Raw genomic sequence first — 19,415 nt, 5'->3', positions numbered from 1 at the left:
GAGTACCACAGGCACAGAACAGAATGGCTGATAGGAAGTTCCACTCTGTAGGGCTTTTCCCTCTTTGCTGGTAATTTGGAATGAATAGGAGACTATGGAGGTAAGGGTAGGCCTCTATGTAATGGGCAAAGATGTTTCATCTGAGTCCTATTGACAGCTTGTTTTGAGACAGGGTCTGTATGCGTCCTACGGTGTTCTTTTTGAAAAAGAGGGTTTGGACCCAACAGGGATCGTGTTTACTTTTGTGTTACGGAGCCCCCTTTCCTGGTAGAGAGCCATGACAGCCTGAACACGTGACAGTTCAGACCATTTCCCTTGCTTGAGTCCTGCAAAGTAGGCTTTGCTGCCCGGTGCTGTTGCAGCTTAAACTTTTAACATCCTCTGACTGAATTTCCCGACATCCCGCTGGTATTACAGCCTGTGGCGTTACGGTGAAATATTAGCTTCTTTTTCTTTGTGTTCTCCGGGTCAGACCTCTTTCACTTCCTGAAGATGTATTGTAGTGTCCGAGGGAGATGAAGGCAGATTTCCCATCCAGACCCTGAGGAGGGAAAGACGAATACCAAAGCTTCTGACATGGAAAAACCATGTTCCTTTTGTTTGCTTGGGACCCTCAAGGAGATCGGCTGGGTAGAGTGTCCTCTTTCCCGTCATTTGAACCCAGGCACCTCTGGGTGAGTGACCGCGGTTGCAGTGCGGTTAGAGAATACCAGTTTTAATGTCCGATTCGTCTGGGTTACTTTCTGCCTTGGGAAAGAGTGGAAGCAGTTATTTCTCTCACCTGAAATGTCTCTGTGCTGAGATTCTATCATCTGGATGGAATACTCACCCACGCTTGAGTTAGCAGAAGGCTAGGTTCAGAGAAGCTTGCTCGAATACATGCCTGAGGCTTTCGCTTTTAGACCGGCATTTAGTACCAATGGGCACAGTGTTTTCCTTAGACGGCACTCCTGAGGCGACGGCTTACTACCTGGGAAATTATCTCCATGTCCTTATGTCAGTGCGGACTATAGTAAATGGAAGGGAGAAATGTAGCCTACGACAGAGCAGAAGGAAATAAAACCTCATGGTAGGAAAGTGGGGAGCGAGGTCGTTTAAGAGTCTGCAGGTGCCAGGGTTGGGTCCCCGCTCCCCGGTGTGGGGTCAGAAGTGCATCCTGGAGAATTATCCCAAGTGGAGCGTGCAGGTGAGAACTATTGCCTTAGCGTGCCTCCGGGAAGCTGGAAGGAAGAGCGAGTGGGTATGAGAAAGCGTGGAGCTGTGCTGTTCATCAGAGTCCCCTGTGGCGCTGGGGGACCACGAGGAGCCACGGAGCGCCCCTCTATCAACACTGTGATGCTCTCACGTAAGTGCCGTCACCTTGGCTGGCTACGCGACCACCATCACCATCCTTGCTGGCCGCGTGGCCAGCTTGATGCCAGTGGGGGATAGGCAGCTGCGTGTGTGCGTCCGTCCTTGGGAGGTGTCTTATGTAGGTTGGCTGGGGTCCATGTGGACTCCCGTGGATCTGCCAGTCTAAAGGGGTCCTCTCCCGGATAAGCACCTGCCAGTTTAATCCGAGAAAAATGCTCCCATTAGACTGGCCTGTAAGTAAGTCTGTAAAGCATTTTCATGATTAATGATTGATGTGGGATGGATGTGGGCCCAGCCCACTGTGAGGGTGCCACTCCTGGGCAAGTGGTCCTTCGTTGTCTAAGAAAGCAGGCTGACTATGCCACAGCGATCAGATCAGTAAGCACTGTTCCTCCTTGGCTCCTGCTTCAGTTCCCGCCTTCCGGTTCCTGTTTGAGTTTCTGCTCTGATGCATTTCCTCCATGAGGAACTGTGATTGGGGGATGCAAGCCAAATGAGCTTTGCTGTGCATGTTGGTTTCGGCGATGGTTTTGGTGATAACAATAGGAAGCAAACTTGGGCACCGTGGCAGGGAAAGATGAGGGAAGAGTGTTTGAATCTGGACCCCGCAGACTTTGATCGGGATTCCGTGGAAACTTTCCCATCGTTTCCAAGTGTCCGAGGAAGGAGAAGATAAACGTGGTGGGTGCTCCTGTTAAGGATGGGAGCAGTTGAGAGCCTTTGCTGCTGCCCCCCCCCCCAGCCTCTCGGTGGTTAGCGGTTACAGGTGCAGAGCTGCCTTCAGAGCACATCTGCAGGTACTTGTGTCTGCAGTGATTTAGGCAAAGACACGTGGAGTACAAAAAGCAGTAGTTCCTTAGAAGAGATAAGCAAACGAACTTGGAAATGAGGCAGAGCTTAGGCCCCTGTCCAGGTTCCAGAAGAGATCAAGTTTGGGCCTCTGTTACCATTATGGGTCTTTGTGTGTGTGTGTGTGTGTGTGTGTGTGTGTGTGTGTGTGTGTGTGTGTGTTCGTTCGTGTGTGTTCGCCCTCCCTCCATCCCTCCCTCTCTCTCTCTCTTTTCCTTTCTTTCTGCATCCTGGAACCCCTCTGCCAGTGATAAGGGAAATGGCTTCTTTTGGTAGAGGGGAAGTATGGTCAAAGTTCTTGAGGAATGCTGACTTTTGTCTAGCCATCAGACTTAGGGGAAAAGTAGTTTCCTCTGCACCAGACAGTCACCTTAAGGTTAGGGTCTGAGGAAAAAATAGCCCTACACACAGCAGTCAAAAATACACTTTTAAAACTAAAGGTCCCCGTGAGGCAAGATAATAGGGTGGGAAGTCTCAAGAATAGTTGTGTCTTAGGTAGTGACTTATTTAGCCAAAGGAAACCAATCTGTGGCAAATTGTTTGTCTTTGGGGGTCAGCCTGCCTTGGTTGAGAAAAAAAGCAAGACACCCCAAAACACCCTCACCACTTTTAGTGGCTTGTCACCCATTGATAGACTAAAGATCACTTATGAGGCAAATAAGCAAGATAACACTCAATTCTTTTTTTATTATTTAGTTTTTATATGAAGGTGTCTCTCTTAAGTGTAATTGTAAATCTCTTACTTGACAACATATATAGATTTTTAAAAAAAAGATTGAAACAGATTTTTTAATTTCACGTGTGTGTGTGTGTGTGTGTGTGTGTGTGTGTGTTGTGTGTGCTTGCATGCATGCATGCATGTTAGGAGGGATATAGCATGTACAGGTGTCTTCAGAGACTGGAACAGTGTTAGATCTCCTGAAGCTGGAGTTACAGACAATTGGGCGCTGCCTGGAGGGTGCTAGAAATTGGGTCCTCTGCAAGAGCACTAACTGTCCTTAATTTCTGAGCCACCTCTCCAGCACCCATATAGCTTTCAATCTATAAACCTGCTTCCAAAGGCTGGAGAGATGCCTCCATGGGTAATAATGCTTGATGTGCAATTACTGAGGCTCTTGAGTTCACATCCTAGCACCCAGTAGACCTCTGGGAATGGCTTTATGAGTATCCGTAACCCCAGAGTAGGGACAGGTGAATTGCTGGTGGTTTGCTAGCCACAAACCTAGCAAAAAAATTGAATTCCAAGTATTGGGAGAGACCCTCTTTCAGGGAAATAAGGCAAATAAGAGCAATAGAGCAGGATACCTGATTCCCTTTTCTGGCCCAAACATGTGCACAGCTGTGCACACGCCTATAGATGTGTATGTGTGTATAACACACACACACACACACCTAATGAATCTGCTTTTCTGATGTTCTGATTTTCTCTCTCTCTCTCTCTCTCTCTCTCTCTCTCTTTTTAGGTACTTCCTACTTGACAGACATTGTATGGTGGGCTGGCACAATTGCAAGTAAGTGGCATTCTGGTCTCTATTCATTTCTAAAGTCAGTCATTTGCCCGGGCGGGGCTGGAAGGGACAAGGTGGGGGCTGGGAGGGACAAGGTGAGTGTGCTCTCCACTCTGCACTTCAGACTCCCTCTCCTTCCCTGCTGTCCTTTTCCTTTGTGGGAAGAGAGGAGATGAGAAAGTGTGGGATGCTGGCTGGGAGAAGGAGGCCCAGGCTCCGGCTGCCTGGCCACCAGGTCGGTAGCCCTGGTGCGGAAGAAGTTAAAGCACTTTCTCCTTCCTCTGTGTGTAGCAGAGCTGATGCGTTTGATGCAACACCATATTCAGGCTGTCTTGCTTTGTAAGCACAGTTGATTTAACAAAGAAGTCTTTTTGAAAGATCATGTTCTACAGCTTAAATAATAAACTATACATTAAAAACAAAGAACAATGTGGTTTGTCACATGCTGGCTTTTAAGCTTCATAGCTGAGGCAGAGGCTGCTCTTTGGTTTAAGCTCTGTTTAAGTCAGGTACCTGGGAGGCCTGAATAACCCATCTCTGGCCGCCTTTTCACATAGGAGCAGGTTGGTCCTGGGTATTAAGTTGCTGGTAAAAGCATTAAGGTTCCTTGGCGCACTGCTACATCTGTAGACAATGGGCCTACTGTGTGTATCATAAAAATAGAAGCCATTTTGAGTGTTGGCCCCATGAAGCAATGAAATATGTTTAAGTAGATAGTTGTGCTTAACCTGATTGAGATAGTATGTAGCACATGCATGTGCCCAGGCATCACATGGTACCCCATGTGCTATTTTTATGTTACACTTCTGTCAGTAAATAAATGAATAAATAGGGATGCAAAGGCAAAAGTGTTTTGAGATAGAAATTAAAGACTGGAAATATATTCAGTGTTGTGCTTATCACTGTGGTTAATACTGGGAACATCTCCGTAGAGTTGAGATTACTCCCCCGACCAGTGAAGTTCTGCCGTTGGGGTTTGTGAACATGTAGATTCTCTTCCTTAGGAATGGTGCCAAGGAAACCCTTTCAGAACAGACTCTTGAAAAATCTTGATCGGTGATAAAAAAAAATGGCAGTGGTATCCTTGTGATTCTCTTGACAGTGGCTGTTGGCCAGATCGGAAACTTCCTAGCTTACACGGCGGTCCCCACAGTCCTGGTGACTCCCTTGGGTGCCCTTGGAGTACCATTTGGGTGAGAACTGGCCTTCTGTTTCCATAGTTAATATTCAACTTACATAAGAAAAGCCTTTTGTTATAAATGTTTCTCTTAAAAAATAAAATTGTTGATGAAGATAAGTCTTTTTACTTAAGAGTTCGTATTTTCATTTCAAGTCTTTAAATGTGTTTCTTTGTTTTGTTTTGTTTTGTTTTTATTTTCTTGAGAAAGGGTTTCTCTGTGTAGCTCTGACTGTCCTGGAATTTGCTCTGTAGACCAGGCTGGCCCTAGACTCACAGAGCTCCGCCTGCCTCTGCCTCGGGAGTGCTGGGATTAAAGGCGTGCGACACCATGCCCAGCATTCCTTAAATACATCTCTATGTGTTATTAGAACCCACTCAGTGCATTTTGAATTCTAGTTTACTCGTGGTTATCAGTGAACCTGCTGCTGTTTACTCTCCTGGGCTTTGCTCTGGAAAACTGAGGACCTAGAGTCTCCCTAATACCATGCATGTTATTCTGAGAGGTCTTGGTGTAAAATATCAGTTTGTGTTTTATTTGGGTGCTTAGCACCCCGTGCTGGACAGGCATTCACCCACCTCATTCCAGAAGGTAGGATGCATGACATGTGGGCATCAGTGCCTCTAGAGGAGGGTTTATCATCACAGTCCGGCTCATGGGTACTCTGAGCAATGAGTGAGAACGTTGGGTCTTACTCTGGTTATGGGTGATTTAAACGGATCTTGCACACTCAAGTTGGAGTTGCATGGTTTGAAATACCTTACCTGCTTGTGACAAGAAATCTGGGCCCCAGGGACTAGTAGGCTTGCTCTCCAGTTACCCAGTTGTGGAGAAAAGCCATCCTCATCCTCCTTGTTAGCGTGGTGACCTTTACCATGGTCTCTTGCTATAATAAGATAGATGAAATTGCTTTTTTTTTTTTTTTTTTTTTTTGGTTTTTGGAGACAGTGTTTCTCTGTAGCTTTTGGAGCCTATCCTGGTACTAGCTCCGTAGACCAGGCTAGCCTTGAACCCACAGAGGTCCACCTGTCTCTACTTCTTGAGTGCTGGGTGAATTTTTATTTTTATATTTTTAAAGAATCAAGGTTTGAATTTTGGTTCATAGTTCTAAAGGCTACAAGCTTGGGCAGCCCCTCCCCCCTTTTTTTTCTTGGGTATGTTGCCCCTACTGTCCTGGAACTTGTTACGTAAACCAGGCCATCCTTGATTTTACACAGATCTGCCTGTCTCCGTCTCTCAGGTGCTGAGATTAAAGTCATACAGAACCATATCAGGATGAATATTTATTTGTTTATATAATTATGTGTACACGTGTGTGCATGTGTACACGTGTGAGTGCAGGTGCCCTGGAATCCAGAAGGAGGACACCGGCTTTCCTGTCGTGAGCTGCCTGTTGGTGCTGGGAACTGAACTCATTCATGGTCCCTGGAAGAGCAGCGTGTGCTCTTACCTGCTGAGCGGTGTCTCTCCAGCTCCTGGCAACCCCATTTGTGAGGCCTGAAAACTACTGCCCTCCTCGGCAAAAGCCAGTGGGGTCATCCATAAAGCATCTCCACATTGTAACTGTTGACTCAGTGGCAACCAGTCCGGTCCTGTGAGAGCTGCATTAATCTCTCTTAGTGACGTGATCACCTTTTAAAATTGCACGCCAAATTTCAGCGGTAATGTTTGTGGGGACGAACCACATCCAAACACTTGACTTACTAGAAAAATGTTTGTAATGAGACCTTTACGGACTATATCAACATAACCTGTTACTAGGATATTGATGTTCTGCTGAACCTTTGAAGACACTTGTTAATAGGAAACAGAGTAATGGGAGATGTTGGCACACGGCTTAAATCCCAGCACTTGGGAGGCAGAGGCAGGCAGATCTCTGAGTTTGAGCCCAGCCTGGTCTACAGAGTGAGTTTCAGGTCAGTCAGGGTAACACAGAGGAATCTTGTCTCAAAGCGAACAAACAAACAAAAAGGATAATAAACTAATAAATAGCATAGAAGAGAAGAAGTAAGCTGTTTTATCTCATGAGTGTGTTGGCTTCAGTCAGCCAGTCCCCAGTCCTGGCAGAGAAGAGTCTCTGTGGCAAATGTATTTATTAACCTTAAATTCACTTTAAGATTCTGTGGTCTAGGGATGGAGAGATGGCTCGGCAGCTAAGAGCACTTGCTGCCCTTTCAGAGTGCTTGAGTTCGGTTCTGGGCACCTACATGGCCTCTCAGAGCCACCCACACCCGAAGTTTCAGGGTGTCTTTAGCAGTGTTCTGCCATCTGGTGACTCTGCCCTCACACGGTGCGCAGGCTTACACTCAGGCAAACCTTCATACACATAACATAAAGATAAATACAGTTTTAAAAAAGATTCTGTGCTCTAAAAACCTCGGCTGTTTTTTTTTCCCCCCACATGAGTTCTCACCACATTGTTCTTATCCATATATATGCTTGCTATTAATGTCCCTTTGTATTTTGGGTGTCCCAGAAAGTCTGAGAGCTCAGGAATCTGCTTATGCCCGAATCAGTGCTCAGCTTTCCTAGTCTGTTCCTATGGAAGGGAAGCTGACTGTTTGATCTCTGCACAGGGCACATTGAATGTGTACGTCAGTCCTCATGCCCTTGGACAGTCAGGTAACCCACTGTCTCAGCTCTGCAGGAGGTGTTACCCACCCAGTGATCCAGAGGACTCCCCCCCCACCCCCCCCACCCCCCCACCCCCGTGGTTTCAGGGACCAAACACAGAACTATGGGCTTGCTTCAAGCAACAGACTATTAAGTTGTTTTTTGTTTTTTTTTTAAAGTAGATAAATCAGATTAAATTGTAAAACAGCAAAGATGGCAAAGTATATGTATGCGTGGTTTATAAAAAGCTCTGTTGATAATGGGTGACAGACTGGGTTTACAAAGAACAGAAAAAGAATATGGCACTGTAAAGAAAATCAGTTTATATTTCTGAATAAAACAGAGCTCCCCCCCCCCCCGCATAGGTCCACTTTTATATGTAGCAGTTTAATGCATGATAAAGTAATCATTACTTTAGAGTTTTTTTAAATGGTTTCTTTATTTTTATTTCATGTGCATTCATGGTTTGCCTGCATATATGTCTATGTGAAGTTCGGTCTCCTGAAACTGGAATTACGGGCAGTTGTGAGCTGCCATGTGGGTGCTGGGAATTGAACCCTGGTCCTCTGGAAGAGCAGCCAGTGCTTTTAACCACTGAGCCATCTCTCCAGCCCCTTAAGTAGAGGTTTTAACAAACTAATTTGGGAGTAACTTCACCCAGACACATCTCTTGTGGATGTTTTACCTCGCGGTCTCTGCCCTTGACTTTCCTTGATCAGGGTTCCTTAACCACATGAGGCCGGAGATTCCCTGGGTGTGTTGAGGGAGCCATCCTGCACACTGTAGGCTGTTTGGCAGCGTCCCTGGCCTCCACCTACTACATGCATCCATCCCCTACCCCCCAAAGCATGTCTAGACATAAACAAATCCATTCATATGCTCCACAATACAAACAGGTAGAGATAAGAGGACATGGGGGCTGATGAAGGCACTTGCCACAAAGCCAGATGACCCAAGTTGAATCCCTGGAACCCACATTTGACATGCATGCCTCATTCCCCCCCCCCAAAAAAAACGTTTAAAACAATTGAAAAGGGAAGATGAAGTATATTATCTAAGTGGTAACCATGAGGATGTTGGAAGAGCTACCTACCAGATGTACAACTACAGCAAAAAGTGTTAGGGAAGGACTTTTTATCATAAAACTGTCAGTTCATCTGGAAGATATATCAGTTAAACAAAACAAGCACACAGAACAACTTCAGAATACTCAGAGCCAAACTTAAGCGATACAAATTGGGAGATTATAGAGACGGCTCCACAGTTGAGTGCACTGCTCTTCTAGAGAACTCCTTTTGGTTGTCACCACCTACCTGGTGTCTCTCAGTTGTCTGTAACTCTTTTCCCAAGGGATCTGACACCGTCCTCTGGACTCGGCAGCCACCAGGAATGCACGCGATTCACAGACATACATGCAGGTATTAACACCCACATACAGAGAAGCCGAGTAGGTAAAAAACACTTAATGTCCGTGAAGACAGTGGAGGGTGTGAGTGTGATAAAAGCATGTTGTGTAGACAGGGGCAGCTGGGCGGTTCCCGAGACTGCATCAGTGAGTGGCTCTGTAAGAGGGAAAGGCTTGCGCTCAGGCACTTCCTCCCCTGTGCTCTGTGAGTAAGATGCTAAGCAGATCCAAGTGCTATGCCCTCGGACCCTCAACCTACAGAACTGATATAAATAAACCTCTGTCTTCTATAAATTACCTACTTGGTGTACTTACTTATAGCAACAGTAAAAGTACCAGGACAACATTATAACTACTAAAACCAGAAATAAAAGGGACTTCTTGACAGCTATACAGAAATGAAAATAATTGTGGCATCAGATTGTTAGAGGAAAAATGAACACAATTCCTAGAGAGACTACTGAAACTGTTTCAAGAAGAAAACACAAATTTCTAATTCCTCATTTACAAAAAAAAAAAAATCAACAGCAAAAACAACAACAAAACAACAAAAGAAAGCCCCAAAAAACAAACAAACAAAAAACAAGCTCCAAAAAAAAAAAAAAAAAAAGACAAGGAACAAATATATTCACTGGTGATTTCTTCTGTTTGTTGTTTGCGAGGTTTATATGTGCATACAATGCATTTTGATCAAATCTACCTCGAATTCCGTCCTATATTTCTCCTAGGCCCCCACTGTTTTCCTCCCAACCACATATACTACTTAGGAAAAAAAATCTAAAACTCCCACCAAGTCCATTGAGTGTTACCTGTATGTGCATGCAGGGCCATCTCCTGGAGCTTGGGTAGCATCCCAGGAGCAGCATCCCTGAAGAAACTGACTCTTGCTTCTGGACGAGACTTCATGAGTCCCTCCTCCATCCTTGCTGACTTTGTGGCTGACTTGATTTTGTTTGGATCTTATGCAGGCAGGCACAACCTCTGGGGTAACAGCATTATCGTGTTGGGTAAAACCAGTTTCTGCACAGATACCCAACCCCTCCTGCTCCTAGAATCTTTCTGCCCCCTCCTCTTCTGCAGTGATCTCGGAGGGAGGGGAATATGGTACACATGTCCCATTTAGAGCTGAGTGTTCCAGGGTTGATCAGTTAATCAGCGTGGGTCTCTTTATTAATCACCGTCCAGTGTAAAGAGAAGCTTCTCTTCAAAAGATTGGGAGATGTACTTGCCTTAGTTAGGGTTTCTATTGCTGTGAAGAGACACCATGGCCATGGCAACTCATGTAAAGGAAAACATGTAATTGAGGTGGCAGCTTGCAGCGGAGGTCTAGTCCATTATCATCACGGTGGGGAGCACGGCATTGTGCAGGCAGACGTGGTGCTGGACACGGAGCTGCTACATCTTGGTTCTGCAGGCAACGGGAAGTGGTCTGACTTACTGGGTGTGGCTTGAGCATAGATGAGACCTCAAAGCCCGCCTCTGCAGTGACGAGCTTCCTCCAACAAAGGCCACGCCTCCTAATAGTGCCGCTCCCTTGGGGGGGGGGAGGGCTCCCTCTTTCAAACTACGACAGTGTTCGTTTGTGGTTTATAAAGCCAAGAACTTATGAGGTAGTTTGTTGCTCTGCCCGTTTAGCAGGGTGTTAGTACTAGGTTTTAGCCACACGCAGTTTTGGTTTGGCTCAGTTAACTGTTCTAGACTTATGTTTCATCTTGTGGTACAAAAAGTGGTTGGTTACTCTGTATCATAGCTTGCCACTATTTATGGGCATCTCCTGCCAGGTCAGTCATTGTTATAGCTCACAGGGTTCACGTTTGGGTAAGACTATTTATTAGTTCTCTTTCCGTATAGAATGCACAGCACCTTCTAGTACTGATAGCTATCGGGAGAAGTGGGATCACTTTTCTTCAGAGATAGAGGCTCTTAGAGACTAGCCATGTAAAGGTTGCATACCTATGCTCATTCAGGCAGTGTTAAACGTACTCAATTGGTGTTAAAGGGGAGGGAGAAAGGAGAGAGGGGGAGAGGGGGTGTGTGGGGAGGGAGAAAAAGTAAGGGGGGACGGGAGGGGAGGGAGTTAGAGAGGAGAGATAGAGGGAGTATACTGGACCCAAATGTATTGTATTGCATGCATGGATTTTAAATAGGAGATTTAACAAAAGTAAACCTTTCACATCTAGTAGCACCGAAGTAAGTGAAATAATAGGAATAAATTTCACAAAAGGAGGGCAGTGACACTCTGAAAACTATAGAAGTCTTTCGAAGTCATCAGGCAGGTGCTGGTGCCAGAGGATATTTCTGAGTGGATTTAAGGAGATGAAGTAAACGGCCCATATTGGCAGACCAGAAAACAAAATATTATTATCGCATGGCCGTACTCTAAGATTGATCTTCAGGTTCGTCACAATTCTATCAAAGCCACATCTGAAGTCTTCATAGACATTGATACACCGTCACTAAAATTTATGTGCAGATGGAAAAAAAACTATAAATAGAGGAACAATTTTGAAAATATAAAGCTGGAAGAATTTCAAAGCTTTTTTCAAAATCCAGTAATCAAGGTGGGTGTCATGGTACATGCCAGTAAGCCCAGCTCTTGGATGCTGGGTCTGAGTGTTGTGGTATGTGCCTTTAAGCCGAGCTCTTGGGAGGCTGGCACATGGGGATTTCAAGATTGAGGTGAGACTGGACTCCTTCTCTCAAATAAACACTACGATAAATCAAAACTTAATACTGGGTTAAGGGCAGCCATGCAGATCAATGAAATGGGATTGGGATTTCAGAGATGCACACATAGTTATTTGGCTTCTTGCCAGAAATACTCAACTAACAGAATAAGAAAGAAAAGCCTTTTCCAAAGGCTTTTCAAGGTCTGGGGCTGTAGCTTATATGTGTCCATGTCACCACCTCTAGTAAGTATTGTCCTAAGCCCACACAAGGTCCTAAGTGTGATCCCCAGCTCTGCCCGAATGAAGAAACAAAACAGATAATGCCAACAAACAGGGTACCTGCATGCAAATATTTAAAGTTGTTGCCTCTACCTCACCACACAAAAAGTAACCCCAAATACATCACAGAGCTAAAACTGGCAAACTCCTAGAAGAAAACAGTTTAAGTCACTATATTAAAAAAAAATTAGGCAATAGGTTATTTAAGTATGATTCCAAAGTCACATGAATTAAAAAACCAGATACCAAAAGTAAATCCTATGTTTACATGTGTCTTTGTTACAAAGACACAAAGGTACGAGGGAGACATGTTTGGGATGTCCAGGATGAGTGGTGGGATGGAGTTGGGGTAGACATAATCAAGATACATTGTATCTTGTGTGAAACTGATAAAGAATACATTGTAAGCAATCAGTAAGCTGGTGAGAAGGCTCAGCAGGTAAAGACACACCTGATCTTTACTGAAAGGTTTGCTGCCAAATGCAGTGGATGACCTCGGTTCAATCCTGGGGTACACGTGGTACAGGGAGAAAAGAGACTCCTGTAAGTTGTCCTCTGACCTCGGAAGATACAGATGGATGCCCACACACATGTACGCACACAAACATGCACACAAAATGAATGTTTAAAAACGACGTTTCACAGGCTGCCATCAAGAAGGAACATTCCGGATTGGAGAAGTTGTCCCAGGCACACCCAAGTCTGGTCTTTCTTCAGTGGCCCCTCCCCCTTCTCCTGTCCCTAATTTCTTGAGGCAGCAACACTCGCCCCAATCTTAATTACTTTCCTATTGCTGTGACAACACGTGTTATTCGAGGCAATATACGAAGCAAAATATTTAATTCGGCTTAAGGTTTCGGAGGGTTAGAGTCCGCAATGGCAGGGCGAAGGAACAGTTGAGAGCTGACATCTTGATCCGTAAGCAGGAGGCTGGGAATGCCTCGAGCCTTTTGCAACCTCAAAGCCCTCCCCCCAGTGTCACACCTCCCCCAACAAGGTCACACCTCCTAATAGTCTCTTTCCAAACAGTTCCCCTCACCGGGAGCCACTCACACCCCCCCCCCAGTCCTGATTTAAGATCTGGTCATGTTTTTCTTATTACATTGTGTCAGCATGCTGTTTGTTCCCCACACTGGACCGCTAGCTGGGCCAGAGTGGTGCACCCTGTGTACTATACACAAAGTAGTATAAGGCAGAGGTAGGAACTGAGGCCCTTGGGATGTTACGTCTAGTGTTGGTGTTCAGAAAAATGACGTTCCCCAGTGTGGCACTTGACATGGTGAGCCTTCAGACTGTGTTCTCTTACCCGTGCCTACCTGCCCTGGTCTATCCAGTCATCTTTCATTCTCTATTTCCCAAAGTACAAGTTAAGGACTTCTTAAACGTTTATGTATGACTGGAGACACTTCTTGCACAGCGTAGACCTAACCCAGTCCCTGGGTATTTCTTTGAATAACTAGGGAAGAATAGCCACCAGAGGAGAGTCTAAGGAAGCCAAGGTTGTTGCCTTGCCCAGACGCTCTGTTCATTGGCTTTTCTAAGGGCAGCCGCAAAGATGAGCGGATTCTCTATAAAGACAAGTTTTGTGTCCCTCGCTTACCTGTGACTTGTTACCTACCTCCTGCCGGAGCTGAGAGGAGCCTCGGCCCAGACACTTACTCACATATTCACCCATAGCCGCATTCCCCTGGGAAGACTATTTAAGTTCTAACCATCTGGCCTTAACTTTTTTTTTTTTTTTTTTTTTCTGGGTTCTGTTCTTAAAATATTTTAAATACATTTTTTTTTTTAAGTTGGAACCCAGAGTAATGGGTTTCTTTAAGACCCTTTCACCTATACCTGTCATTAGACATTTTTCTTTTTCTACCCCCCCCCAACTACTCCCCTAGGCCATCCTTCCCATGCTGGTTTTCTTGGTCCCCCAAGATAGCTCTCCCTTCTGCTTTTGGTCATATTTATTCTATTATTTTTGCCTGCCTCCCTTCCCGTTCATTTTGGACCTCTTCCTTTCCTCTTTGACGGGTTAATTTCCCAGTAACACCACAGGCTGTATCGTGCAGTAATGCCTAGCCATTGACAGATATTTGTGATCTAAACTACCTGAGTGATCACTCAGTACTTGGGAGGCTAAGGCAGGAGGACTGTCATAAGTTCCAGGCCAACCTGGGCTGCACAGTGAGATCCTACCTCATTGTGTGTTTTCCCCTAGAAAACACAAATGGTAATACGCACTAAACACTTTTAGGTATATTTCTTCCTGTTAATTGTCTGTTATCACTTCATTTCAGAGGGAGTAGGGGACATTTCTCCTGCCTTTTCACTAACTTTGTAGTCTTAGCTTCAGTAGTGATCCTGTCTGGGACCTTATTTGTCAAAGAAAATAATCCATGAACCTGTTGCACCGATTCCTGGGTGCTAATATCATCAGCATAGAAAACAGCTGTCAGCACAGATAACAGCAATATAGGAATTACCTAATGAAAGGGCCCATTTTCCCAATTCAGGTTGTATACTGACGTTGTAAAGGGAAATAAGAGATGAATCTCATTGATGTTTCCTGAATTTATACATTATTTTTATCTAAAAAGAAAAAAGCAGTACTATATTTTAAAAGTTTTGAGTACTAGTGAAAACTAACCAAGCATATTTCTTCTTTCATACTTTAGTTACTGGCTGCATTTTTGTATTTTTCCTTGGTTTATGTGTCTGTGTGGTTGTTTGCTTTTATAAATAAGGAGGGCATATTTTTTTTTTTTTTTGGTCAATCGTAAAACTTCTTCTACTCATGTATTTATATCTAATTAAGATATTATGTGGTAATATGAGTTAAGATATTATCAACTACATATTGGCTATGCATGAAAATGATACGGAAACTTAATTGTGTTGAAATAAAACTTCAGTAAATTTCTAACAGGAAAATTGTTTTTTTTTTCTGCTTATAACAACTCAATGATGGGCAGGGCGTACCTGTTGCTCAGTGTTAAAGTATGTGCAAGGCCCTGGATTTGATTCTCAGTGCCAAAATACAAATAAAAACTTAAAAAAAAAAAAAACCTCAATAAAAACAAATTACACATAGAAATCAAGTATGAGTCTTTTAGATAAAGTGTTAGCGGAAGCAAGTTGTATGGTCTGATTTAAACTGCAATGATTTCTTTTATTTAATTGAAGGTCCGTTTTAGCTTCTTATCTTCTGAAGGAAAAGCTCAATATCTTGGGCAAGTTGGGGTGTCTGCTCAGCTGCGCAGGTTCTGTTGTGCTGATTATCCACTCCCCAAAGTCTGAGAGTGTGACAACTCAGGCCGAGCTGGAGGAGAAGCTGACCAATCCAGGTAACGCCTTCCTAGCGGGGTTGCATGTCTGTTTCCCAGACATCTCACGATACCCCTCCGTCCTGACACTTTCCGGCAGGGCGGGTGCACAGGGTCAACTCTTATTGGTCACCACAGATCTGGATTGGCTGTCCGTCCAGTCTGTGTGTGCACATCAGCTAGCTGCCTGTCAGTGCAAGCCTAACCCAATATTCAGAGGTCCTCTAAATTTGGCTGGGTTCACTAGAGAGTTCATGATAATGTTAGCTAAGGCTCTGTTTCCCTTTGGTATTTTACGCCTGTTGTCTTTGTTACTTGTATATCGCTGCAACAAAACACCATTAGCAACACAACGTATAAAACAAGGCGTTTAAGTGCGCTTATGGTTTCAGAGGGTTAAGAGTCTTTAATGGGTCAACAATGGAATGTTGGCCAGAACAGCTGAGAGCTCACATCTTGATTAGAAAGCAAGGGGCAGAGAGAGCTTAACCGGGAATGAAAGCATGAGTCTTTTGAAACCTCAGAGCCTGCCCTCAGTGACACGCCTCCTCCAACAAGGCCACACCTCCTAATCCTTCCCAAACAGTTCCACCAACTGCAGAGCAAGTGTTAAAACATGCAAGCCTGGAGGGGTCCTTCTTATACAAACCAAAACATCTGCAAAAAAATTCACATTTAAAATTTTTACTAATTCTAATAAAATCCAAAGTATTTTCTGAGTATGAGTTCAAAGAGTATACATATATTAAAAAATAGACCATTCTGTGGACTGGCAAGAGCGCCCTGAAGGGGTCATACGATATCCAGAGGAGAATATTTATAGGTCACTCCTCTGCTCCCATCCTGGGAGTTGAACCTTGGCTTATGCAGGCTAATTATCGTACCTCTGAGCCACATCCCCAGTCCCCGTTACTTTCGATGACTGTAGGTGATTCTGTTATGTTCAGATCCCGAAATATTTGCACATTTGTTTTATATATATATATATATGTATATATATATATATATATAATTTTTATTTTTGTGTATGGCTATGTACTCATGCCTTTGTACAGTTGCCTTTGGAGGCCAAAGGTGTCAGAGCTTCCTAGGGCTGCAGCAACACTCAGTTGTAAACTCATTTGGGTACTGAAACAAACTCGAGTCCTCTGCAAAAGCAATATGAGCTTTTAGCTGCTGATCCATCTCTCCAGCCCTGTGTATAATTAGATATCAAGAAAACGTTCAGAAAATGTAAAATATAAAATGGTATGATCTGGCTGCTTTCTTAGGTCATAGGTTTCGTCTTCCTCTTCTTCTTCTTTGTTTTGTTTTTTTTCTCCTCTTTGTCCCCTTTCTTTTTCTTAGTCGGGATCATAACTTGGGGTCTTGGCTGGCCTGGGGCTTGGTATTTAACCCAAGGCAGACCTCTAATTGTAACAGTTCTCCATCCTTACCTGTTCAGATTACAGGCATAAGATATGGTGCCCAGCTTGTTGATAGTAACAGAACTATTTGTTGTTGATATTAAGATGTCTTAAAGACATATTTATTTATTTATTGAGACTTCATGCATGTGTACCTCGTGTAGTTTGATGGGCTGGAGAGATGGCTCAGAGGTCCAAGCACTTGTTGCTCTTACAGCAGAGTGAGGTTTGATTTTCCAGCACCTACATAGTGATGTACAACCATCCGTAACCCCCGTCCCAGGGGACCTGATGTCCTCTTCTGAACAACCGGGGCATCTGGCGTGTAAGATACACAGATACACATGCAAGGAAAATACACGCGTAAAAGAACCTAAAGCCAAACATAAGGATGTACTTAGATTAAATCTACGCCCGTTCCCTTCCCTCCAGCCCTTCCCGTACCTCCACTTCATCCCTCAAAAGATACTGTGTGTGTCTTCTTCAACCTACAGCACCCACCCACTCAGCAGCTCAGTGTGCGCATGACACAGCCCCCTGCCCCCCATCCCGAATCTTTGTACAGCTCTCTGTGCTGGGGTGACCCCCAACCATAAAATTACTTCCATGACTGCTGAGCAACTCTAACTTCGCTGCTGCTATGATGTAAATGCCTGTGTTTTCTGGTGGTCTTGGGTGACCCCTGTGAAAGGGTTCTACCCTTCGGAAGGGGTCCAGAACCACAGACTGAGAACCGCTGCCCCAAAGGTTGTATGGGCTTAGACACTGCCACAGGCAGTTCCGGATTATTCTTACTTTAGCTTGTGCCCTGCTCCACCCTCGGTATCATGTCTGGTAGGGGTTGTGTAATTGACTCAGAAGGAAGAACTCATCCTGCAGCTGGGTGCAGAGGTGGCATGCACTTAAAGTCTCAGCTATACGGATGCTGTGTTGGGAGGGTCCTTTGAACTTGGGTGCTCTGGACCAGTCAGAATGACAACAGTCATGTGACTAGCTTTGCTTTTTATTTTTTTAAGATTTGTATATATATTATGTATACAGTGTTCTGTCTGCATGTCTGCCTGCAGGCCAGAAGAGGGCGCCAGATCCCACCACAGATGGTTGTGAGCCACCATGTGGGTGCTGGGAATTGAACTCGGGAAGAGTAACCAGTGCTCTTAACTTCTAAGCCACTTCACAAGCCTCTAGCTTTGCTTTTTTAACCTCAGGTTTTTAAGCCTGTTGTTGTTGTTGTTATTGTTGTTGTTAGTGATATTGATAAGAGTAGGTCATATAAAACATTAGTAGTTAAAACCTGGCTGTGGTGGTGCACACCTTTAATCCCAACACTTGGGAGGCAGAGGCAAGAGGATCTCTGTGAGTTTGAGGACAGTGCCAGGACAGGCTACACAGAAACATCCTGCCTCGAAAAACAAAACAAACAAACAAACAAACTGACAAAACACACATTAGTTGTTAAGACAAGATTTCACATTTGTGGGGGGAGCCATGAGGAGTTTTCCTGTCAATGGAAGCGATCATAATTTCTTCAGCTACTCCAGGCTTGGCCCCGGAGTCCTGGGAGTAACTCCCCCCCCCCCATTAGAACATGTCTCCATCCATTTGGAGGGGCAGTGGGTAGTTTTGGTCTGGTTGGATAGGGTTATGCAGAGGCAGAATTATAATGAGGTCTTTAATGGTAAAGGACACAGGCAAAGACTCTTTGGCACAGGCGTCCTGATGGCAACTGTCTGGCTTAACGTTATCCTCACAAGGACACATACCTGCTTTACCGCGCTGAGGGTCAAATCCGGGGCCTCGAGTGCGTTGGGCAAGTGCACTACGGCTGAGTTCCTTGCTGGCTCGTAGGACAGTGAGCATAATGAGCAATGATGGGAACAGCTTTTTTTTTTTTTTTTTTTTTTTTTTTGAATGGACTCAGCGGACTTAGCAAACAAGCTGGAGCCAGCTGTTGGGTGTTTGCCTTTGCCCCCTCGGATCTCCCTCCCCGGTGGAAGGGGTGTCTGGTAAGGGGTCGGGAGGTGGCTGGGCTCTGGCCCCGATGGGGCGGCGTCGCTGGTCACTGTGTGTCCATCTGTCTTGCAGTGTTTGTGGGTTACCTGTGCATTGTGCTGCTCATGCTGCTGCTGCTGATCTTCTGGATCGCGCCGGCCCACGGGCCCACCAACATCATGGTGTACATCAGCATCTGCTCCTTGCTGGGGAGTTTCACTGTGCCTTCCACCAAGGGCATTGGGCTGGCAGCCCAAGACATCTTGCACAACAACCCGTCTAGTCAGAGAGCCCTCTGCCTGTGTCTTGTGCTCCTGGCTGTCCTGGGCTGCAGCATCATTGTCCAATTCAGGTACATCAACAAGGCTCTGGAGTGCTTCGACTCCTCCGTGTTTGGGGCCATCTACTACGTCGTGTTTACTACGCTGGTCCTCTTGGCTTCAGCCATCCTCTTCCGGGAGTGGAGCAACGTGGGCCTGGTGGATTTCTTGGGCATGGCCTGTGGGTTTACAACTGTCTCCGTGGGGATTGTCCTTATACAAGTGTTCAAAGAATTCAACTTCAATCTTGGGGAGATGAACAAATCCAACGTGAAGACAGACTAAGATGCCATGGAGGGTTGGGGGCTTGAAGAGCAGGCATTGGGGGGGGGGGCTGTTGTTTTGACCGGATGCCAAGCAGAAAAGATGCTCAGTGAGAGTTGCCTGTTTACTAACTAACTAACCACGTAGTGGACAGTACGAAGCCTTGCGTGGAGTCAGGGTGAAGTCCAGACCTCTGCAGCACAAAGCTCCCAGTGGGTTGTCTGGGTGTAAACTCTCTCTGATGAGACAAATCCTGTTTTCATTT

The 19,415-nt window shown here is 45.1% G+C and overlaps 1 protein-coding gene across 1 annotated transcript in view; it reads left to right on the top strand.

The window, feature by feature from the left end:
- Positions 1–19,195, top strand: part of Nipa1 (NIPA magnesium transporter 1) — a 28,416-nt gene extending 9,221 nt beyond the window's left edge. The window contains exons 2-5 of the mRNA XM_051174332.1: positions 3,666–3,713; positions 4,813–4,903; positions 15,029–15,189; positions 18,660–19,195. Coding sequence (XP_051030289.1) covers positions 3,666–3,713; positions 4,813–4,903; positions 15,029–15,189; positions 18,660–19,171 — 812 coding nt within the window. The 3' untranslated portion in view covers positions 19,172–19,195. The remainder of the gene's footprint in view (positions 1–3,665; positions 3,714–4,812; positions 4,904–15,028; positions 15,190–18,659) is intronic.
- The last annotated feature ends 220 nt before the right edge of the window (positions 19,196–19,415 follow it).

The sequence above is a fragment of the Phodopus roborovskii genome, unplaced genomic scaffold, assembly GCF_943737965.1.
Source record: "Phodopus roborovskii unplaced genomic scaffold, PHOROB, whole genome shotgun sequence".
In the NCBI taxonomy this organism is placed as follows: domain Eukaryota; kingdom Metazoa; phylum Chordata; class Mammalia; order Rodentia; family Cricetidae; genus Phodopus; species Phodopus roborovskii.
Note: the sequence above shows the minus strand (reverse complement) of the source record. Positions and strands in the feature narration are given on the sequence as shown.